General features: G+C 65.2%; 2 protein-coding genes across 2 annotated transcripts; one reads left to right on the forward strand and one right to left on the reverse strand.

Moving 5' to 3' along the window:
- Positions 1-732: 732 nt before the first annotated feature.
- Positions 733-1,506, reverse strand: MNEG_4218 (hypothetical protein; the record flags this gene model as incomplete). Its single annotated transcript, XM_014047301.1, has 1 exon — positions 733-1,506. The coding sequence occupies one exon, from the start codon at positions 1,504-1,506 to the stop codon at positions 733-735; it is 774 nt and encodes a 257-aa protein (XP_013902755.1).
- Positions 1,507-2,703: 1,197 nt separating this feature from the next.
- Positions 2,704-3,051, forward strand: MNEG_4219 (hypothetical protein; the record flags this gene model as incomplete). The annotated part of the gene is made up of 1 exon (XM_014047302.1): positions 2,704-3,051. One exon carries the CDS (start codon positions 2,704-2,706, stop codon positions 3,049-3,051), a length of 348 nt encoding a protein of 115 aa, XP_013902756.1.
- Positions 3,052-8,387: the final 5,336 nt, after the last annotated feature.

Below are 8,387 nucleotides of genomic sequence, written 5' to 3' on the forward strand. Positions count from 1 at the left end.
GAGCCAGCCACTGCTGCTCCCACAAAAGCGGATGGGCACTTGATGTGACGCCACCCGGCCGCCCCGGGCGTGATAGTCATGTGAGCATGTAAACGTGCTTGTGAGGGGGGCCGTGTTGGCCAGCAAGATAAAAAATGACTACTGTAAACCCCTTGATGGTACAGCGCAGAGGTGTGTGCGTTAATGCGCCGCGCCGCCTTTCCAGCAGCAGCACAGCACCAGTTCTGAAACGCCCGCAGCGTGCGATGCGGGTCGTTGGAAGAAATGAAATGAAATGGGCCGCCAGGCGGCCCGTGCGCCGGTGCAACTGTCGTGCATTTGGCGTGCTCTTGGAAAGAATGTGGGATTTGCCCTGTGTATCATCAAGATGTTAGTCGACGTGAATGCCGAATAATCAAAGGATCAAATCAGGACCGAAACCTGGGGACAGCGCGTGTGGGGTGCCCGCAGCCACACCCCTGCGTCAGTGCCCCGCCCCGGGCTGCGTGCCTTGTTCACTCCATTGCCCCGCCCCGCCGCATCTCAAAGCACTCCGACATCCTTGTTGTGCTCAGATGCTCAAGAACGCCAATCGCACCATGATTTCTTCGGATGCATGTGTATGCACGTGCCCTCATCCCACGCGCGCTCTGTTGGCGCCCTCTGTCAGCGCCGAGCCACGCCTTCATGTGTCGCACCCAGGCCAATCCTCGTCAGCTGAGACCGGTTCCATCAGTTCCAGATCACTTCGGATTAGAACAAGACTCCCTCCACCCTGGGGGACCAGTCCATATCGCACACCACAGTCCGCCGCATCCGCGCGTCCCCCGCCTCGTCAGCCAGCAGCAGCGCCGCGTTCAGCCCCGCCACCAGCTTGGCCCAAGACGTCTCGCTGACCGCCATGACCCCGTGGCGGGCGCCGCCGGCGGTTATAATCTCGAGCTGCTCGCCGCCCGCGACCCAGACCCCAGACGTCAGCATCACGCGGTCGACGCGCGCCCCGGCCGCCGATGCGGCGCGCGCGGCGGTCGCGACGTGCAGCGCGCCGTCCGGCCGGATCACGAACTGCAGCTGCTTTGCAGCCGCCGCGGCAGCCGCCGCCGTGCCGCCCCCGCTGGCGCCGGCGCCGCTGCTGCTGCCGCTGCCGCGCGCCGCCGCGCCGTCCTCTTCGCCGTCGTTAGCGTGATCGCCGCGGCCGTCGTGCACGCGAGGGCTGCGAAATCCGCAGAGCCAGCCGCCGCGCACCGGCGACCGCGAGCGGCGCCCGCTCGCCGGGCTAGCGCAGCTGCTGCCTTCGCCCAAGGTGCCCGCCCGCCCTTGGACCCAGGCAGCGTCGGCGCTGCCAGGGGCGGGCGAGGCCGGCGGCTTGAGAGGCAGGTCGACGAGAGTGCCGCAGCACAGCGCGTCTCGCGCGCCGGCCAGCGTCATGCTGCGCAGGGTTGTGTGCTGCAGCACCAACCGCCCCGTGACAGTGTCTTCAAGCTGCGGCATCAGGCGCCGAACAGCGTCGACGTTGCCACCGGCCATCGGCCAGCAGTCAATTGCGTAGGTGTTGACGTCTGCTGGACCCTCGCGCTCCTCTTCAGCCGCCACCACCGCCGCCGCCTCTGCCGCCGCCGCTGCTGCCGCTCCCGCTGCTGCTGCTCCCGCTGCTGCTGCTCCCGCTGCTGCTGCCGCCTTAAGACTTGGGACAAGGATCCCGGGTCGGGGCTCCACTCGCAGCAGTGCCTGTGGCCCACACACACTGCCCGAGCCCTGCCCTGCCGATGCAGCATTTGTGGCAGCGGCCACCAGGACCGCAGGCTGCTCGAATGAATATGGTGCCACCATCAAGTTGCCATGCGGCGCAACATTCAAACCCCCTTGCTGCTGCTGCTGCTGCTGCTGCTGCTGCCGCCGCTCTGTGGCTTCCGCAACCTGCAACGTTGGCTCTGCCATGCACGATTTCACTCGCCTGTGCAATGCCCCTGCAGGTTTGGGGCTGGCCAGGGCTGACGCGCCACCCTCGCCGCATGTAACGGGGCTGCAGAGTTTGCCCCTGGCTCTCTGGCAAAGTGGGGCTGGCTGAAGCTGTGCCTGCTTATTTAACGACGCCAGTAATGGCGGCGGCGACGACAGGCACAGATGTGCCGATGCAGGGGCCGTGAGGAGTCCCTTGATCGCTGCTGCCGCCGACGGTGGCCGTGCAAATAAAGCAGCATCGAGCGGCGCAGTCTGCAGCCCACTTGCGCGCGCGCCCGGCGCCGCCGCCGCGCGCGGCGCCGCGCGCAGCGCAGCTGCGGATCGCGCAAAGGCGCCACCGTCGGCCCAAGACTGCATCCCGCCTTGCCTGGGCGGCGGCAGCGACGCCGGACGCGGGCTCTCCCGGGGGTCGCTGTCCGCGCCGTCGCGCGCGGAGCGTGCCCGAAGCGAGCGCACGGCGCTTGGCTCAGCAGCCAGCAGCTGCTCGTCTCTGGCAGACGGCATAGAAGAGGCTGCCCTGGCCAACGCCGAGGCCTGCCTGGCAATCAAGCCATGTTCACCCTTTGGGCCTGGTTCAAGCTGGACCGAGGCAGCGCGCGACGTGGACGCGCTGCTCAAGGCCTTCTCGGCAGCCAGCCGGAACGGCGTTGACAGCACGCATGTCCGCAGGTGCTGCTGCTGCTGCTGCTGCTGCTGCTGCTGCTGCTGCTGCTGCTGCTGCTGCTCCTGCTGCTGCTGCTCCTGCTGCTGGGCGGCTGCCAAATGCCACTGCCATGGCTGCTGGTGCGGCTGTTGTGGCTGCGCCTGCCGGTGCTTGCGCAGCTTCTGCTGCTGCTGCTGTTCCTGCTGCTGCTGCGACTCTTCCTCCCTCAACTCCTGCTGCTGCCCCGGCCGCTGCTGCTGCACCGCCTCCTGCTGCTGCTGCACCGCTTCCTGCTGCTGCTGCTGCTGCTGCTGCTGCTGCTGCTGCTGCTGCTGCTGCTGCTGCTGCTGCTGGTGCCCGTGCTGTTTTTGCTGCAGCTGCGCTGCACGCCGGAGCTCCTCTGCTCGCAGCCTTGCCAGCAGCCGCTGCTGCATGGGTCCGCCAACACCTCGGCCTCGCAGGCCTGAGCTGCCGCCTGCACCATTGCGCTGCAGCAGCTCAAGCTCTGATCTCATCTGCTCCAGGAGGCTGGCCACCCTAACATGGCTACTTCTGCGGACGCCCTGCAAGCGCCTGTGCACTGGCGACGATGGCGGAGACACTACCAGCCCGCTGCTGCCGCCACCGCTGCCGCTGCAGGTAGCCTTGGCACAGGGTGATATGATGCTTGTGGAATGTCCGCAGCGCCGCTGCCTGTGGGCAGAGGGCAATCATTGGTGACAGGAGGAGGCTTGGCAGGGCAACGAGCGCGTTGAACCCATGCTGAAAGATTGTACAGCGTGCACATAAATATCTCATTAGTTAGCGCAGCATGATCTCCCTGGACCCCACCTTTCAAACTCGCCGACGCGTTGCTGCACAGAGAGGCTCGGCACCGCCGCCTCGTAGAGTCCAAGCTCAACCCCCTGCAGGCTTGACACTCGCAGTGCCGACGTGGCCGGTGCTGCGGTCGCCAAACATCTGCTGCCTGACGACAGCAACCGCTGCTTAATAGCCGCCACTGTCGTTGTCTCCGCCACCCCTTCACCGCTGCAGCTGCCTGTGGCGCGCGGGCTTGGCGTGCCTCGCGCAGAGAGCACGCTCTGCTCGCCGCCGCTGACTCCGCCCCTGGCATTGCTTGCTGTGCAGGCTAGCGCTATGGGGCTGGGGTCTGGGCTAGGACTGCTGACCGGCCGTCCGACCGGGCTGACAACCAAACCCCCAAGCTCAGCTTCGAGAGCTGCTTCTTCCCGCTGAAGCTGCTGAAGCATCGCGTCCATGTTGGTCAGGGCTTTGCTGTTCACCTGCGCCGCTACTTCAGCTGTGCATGCCTGCGCAGCTGTCTCTGCCTCCCTGACTGACAGAGAGCGGCTTGCATGAGTGCCCCCCGCCACGTGATGCTGCACCACCGCAGCACTCACCCGGGCGTTTGACTGCTGCTCAGCATGCCTGGCCTCAGGCGTGCGACTGTCGCTGTGCTGCTGCTGCTGCTGCTGCTGCTGCTGCTGCTGTTGCAGCTTGTGCTGCTGCTTCGACTGCTGCTGCTGCTGCTGCTGCTGCTGCTGCTGCTTGCACTGCTGTTGCTGTTGCTGGTGCTGCTGGTGCTGCTGGTGCTGCTGGTGCTGCTGGTGCTGCTGGTGCTGCTGCCGCTGCGGGTTGTGGTGGGGCCCCTGCTGCTGCTGCGGCTGCTGCGGCGGCTGCTCCTGATGCTGCTGCCGCCGCTGCTGCTGCCATTGACCAGCAGAAGGACTGGTGCTGATGGCCTTCTGTTGTGCACTAGCACTGCCGTGGCAGCTAGCCGCTGCAAGACTGTTGTTCAGCAGAGCACACCTGCCGGCGGGCATGGGCGATGCCTTTCGAGCAGGTCCGGCACAGGAGCCGCTCGGAGAGGCGCCGCGGCCCTTGCATTCACCAGCTGCAGCTTGCTGCTTGGCCTGTCCTGCCGCTTGCTGCCCTAGCGCGCCCGGCTGCAAGGGGGCAGGTGGCGCCGTGCTGGGGCTCATCACCTTGGTGCGTGCAGCCAGTGCCATCTCGTTGCCTGCCTTCGTGAGCATGCAATTGTGTTGGGTTCCCACATTTGGAGGAGGCAGAGCGACGTGCCATGCAAAGCGAGAAAAGTTTGAACGCAAGCACTGACCATGTGCTTGCCTTTGGTCCCCATGAGTACGACATCAGCACAACCGCAGCAGAACTCAGAACTTCGAATTTTCCTTCTCCCCACTGCCCCACCCACCTGCACGTCGCACCCAGCAACGGCTGTCACGTCCCGCCTCAGCAGGTCCCTGAGGTTGATCGTGGCGAAGCTCGTGCCTTGCGCAGGCGTCGCCAGCGACGCCAGAGGCGCCGGTGCCGTCTGTATGGCGCGCTGCACACAGTAGCTCGTGGTCCTGGGGCTGGCACCAGGGCTGGCCCGCAGTAGCGGCCGGCTTTCGCAATCCTGCCCCTGGCCGTGCCCCTGCTCCTGTGCCTGTTCCCCTTGTCGTCCGCTCTGTTTTTGCTGCTGCTTGCGTTGCTGCTTTTGCTGCTCGTGCCGCTGCTGCTGCAGCTGATGCCTCTGCTGCTGCTGTTGCTGCTGCCGCTGCTGCTGCTGGTACAGCTGCATCAGGGGAACCCCCTTCGCCCGGATGCCCATGCGCCTCTGCCCGCCGCCCTGCATGGAATCCTGCTCGCTGCCGTCATCCTTGCCGCCAGCGTCTGGTGACGACACGTCTGCCGCGCCTGCAGCAACTAACGACACGCGCATCAGCCGCACGCTCGACTTGGCAACTCCACGGCGCCGCGCCCCACTGTTGCTCCCTCGCCGACCAGCAACGTGAGTGGAAGGCCCGCCTCTGCCGCCCCTGCCGCTCCCCCCGCTGCTGCTGCGTGTGGGCCTTGCGCGGCCGCTGGTGGCGGCGCCGGCTGCGCTGGTGCACGCAGGATCCGCGCGGCGCGGGGACTTTCGGGGGCGGGCCAGCAGCTCTGAAAGCTCCTCCAGCACTTCTCTCACCGGCAGGTCTGCCGCAGAGGCCGGCAGCCGCGCCAGCACCGCGGCCTGCTCGTCTGCGCTCTTGACGCCCCCCCGCGGCGTCACAGCGCCGCAGTGGGCGCACGTGTTGCAGGCACCTCGCAGGGCCGGCGCGCAAGGCGGGTTGTCGCAGGCGGAGACGCCGGCGGTCGTGGCGCCCCGCCCCGCGCCATCAGCTGCAGGGCACTCTGCTGCGGCTGCAAGCGGCCGCGTGGCCAATCCTGCACCCTGCTCGTCCATCCCCTTCGCCGTCGCTGCAGGCCCAGCCGCCACCTCAGGCCCTGGGATCTGCTTGCCTGGTCTGGTTGTGTTCCACCACTGCTGCTGCGGCTGCTGCTGCTGTGATTGCTGCGGCTGCGACCGATGCTGTCCTGCCTGCTGCCGCGCAGCCCCAGCCGCATCAGCCTCTTCATCCTGTGAGTCCTCATCATCCGGCGCGGGCGCCCCGGGGTCGCTGACGCCGGCGTAATCGGCTGCAGCAATGAGGTAGTCGCCGCCTTGGCTCACGTCGAGCCTCTCCTCAAGGCTGGTGCCGTCCTCGGCCTTTGGCGGCGCCTGGAAATCGCCAAAGCAGCCATTGAGCGGCGGCGTGCTTGCGGCCTTGGCGCCGGTGGATGTGTCGGTGTCGTCGGCAGAGGCGCGTGTCTGCGGCAGGGTGCAGGTTGGAAGGCAGCAAGGCTTGTATATGTGACGAATCAAGGGTTGCGCCGCCGGCGCAAGTGCCCCATCTGGCTTGATGCCGTTCAAATCGTCCTATACAGGAAAGTGCATGTGCTCCTGGCCCTGATGGTCCTGCACGACCGCACTGCCCTCCACACACACGATGCACTATGCAGCACCTTGTCGCAGGGGGGTTCTGCCACCTCTGCTGGGCCCACGCCATTGAGCAGCTGCGGCAGTGACGCCGGTGTCTTGCAACGCGGAGGTGCTTGCGCCTGCATCCGCACCACGGCCTGCTAATGGGGCGGGGTATGCGGCACAGCAGCAGCTAGCTCCATCACTGGTATTGGGTGCGGATGACGGTACCGACAGCAGCGGCACGGCAGTAGCCGGGTGCGGTGGCAACCCTCGCGGCTTATGAGTTCATCAAGCCGCACCAGAGCCTCCACGGTGTGCGTGGCGATGTCTTTGGCCGAGTTGAATACATTTCCCGAGTCGAGAGGCAAGCCAGCGGGCTCGCTCTGCCCCTCCTCCATCGTCCGTGGAATGCTGAATTGAATTTCAGTTATTCGATTGGCTTGCAGCCGGTTAACCTTCAAACGCGCTCGGACAGGGACCACAACAGCATGGTAACCGTTGCATGGCGGTCTAGAAGCAAGAAATGCCAGAAGATTCAATGTCAGCTCCACGCTTCTGCAAACCGTACGGTGCAGTGCGCATCGCCCTTGCTGCTGACGGGAGAGTGCGTGTTGATCGTGTTGACACATTCACAAGACCAAGACCACACCCTTATCAGCTCAGCAAAGCAGGGTGTTGAAGTATATGACTTCTTTGTTATAATGCCGTGACAAAGCTCTACGGGATCTACTGTGAGTCAAGAGGTGCCGGCGATCATGGAGGCGAGACAATACGAGCCTGTGGCCCGTATGCAGGCAAAAGTGAGCTAAACATACACAAGCGATGAAACGCTGATCACCGCGTGCTTGGATGCTGCCTGTGTCCGGTGCTCTGCGAAGCGGCGCACCAGCCTGCTGCGCTGCTTTGGCACGAGCCTGCTGCGCTGCAGTTGCGTTGCACCTCAAGGGTTTTCCGTAAGGGGTTGCACAGCTGGAATCGCCTTTTACGGCTCAAATCACAGGTGCTTGTCTGTATGGCCATGCAATTGTACCACTGCAACCACAGGCTGCCTCACTGCGGGAGGAGCTGCGAGCTGTGCGGGAGCAGCAATCACGCCCGCAGCAGCAGAGTGGGCCGCACCGGCTGGATTTTGACCGCCTGAAACAGGAGCAGCAGCAGCAGCAGCAGCAGCAGCAGCAGCAGCAGCAGCAGCAGCAGCAGCAGCAGCCTCGCGCAGATACCGTGCGTCCGTGCTCACCGCAGGACAGGCGGGACTCCCTCACCAGCACGGAGCAGCGTCATGGTGAGCTGCAGTACAAAAACATGACCAGGTTCAAGCGCTGCACTATGTTTGGATGCCTTATAGCCTGGATGCCATCAGCATACTTTGTCATCAACTCCTGTGCCCTTGCGATACGAATGCAGTGTCAAGCGAGGTACTGGCGTGGCGTCGGGTTTCCCAGGGCAATGGCACTGGCAGACCGGGCAGCGCAACAGCGGAGGGCCACCGGGGATTGGCAGCGCAGTGCAGGCAGCTGGAAGTTCAGCTTGAGGTTGTTAAGGTGGGGGCCTGCCGATGCACTGATGGCATGTCCAAACGTGGACAAGGACACGCGCTGATCTTTCGAAAAGTGTGACGAGCAGGGACAGGTGTGCTCGGGGATAGATATCGTCGTCCTGCTCAGGATGCACTGCATGCACCCAGAACCACCCACGCACGTGCCGCACGCATGTTGTACGGGGTTGCAGGCTAAGCATGCCGAGGCTTTGCTGGAGCTGGAGCGGCGGCAAGACTCCTACATGCGTCGCGAGGAGCAGCTGAAAGCGCAGCTCACAAAGGCGTTGGCAGCGTCAGGCCAGTCGGGCCTCTGGGGCCCGGCGCCGCTCGGGGTGGCGCCTGATGCTGCAGCAGGCGAGGCCTTGGACGCTGCGGTGGGGCCCGGTGATACTGCGGCAAGCTCCCCTATGGCGCCCGGCGCCGCGGCTGCTGGCGGTGAACGTGCGGGCCCGAGCGTAGGGGTACCGTGCGGCCTGGCCGCG

Source organism: Monoraphidium neglectum (genome assembly GCF_000611645.1).
Source record: "Monoraphidium neglectum strain SAG 48.87 unplaced genomic scaffold scaffold00573, whole genome shotgun sequence".
NCBI lineage: Eukaryota > Viridiplantae > Chlorophyta > Chlorophyceae > Sphaeropleales > Selenastraceae > Monoraphidium > Monoraphidium neglectum.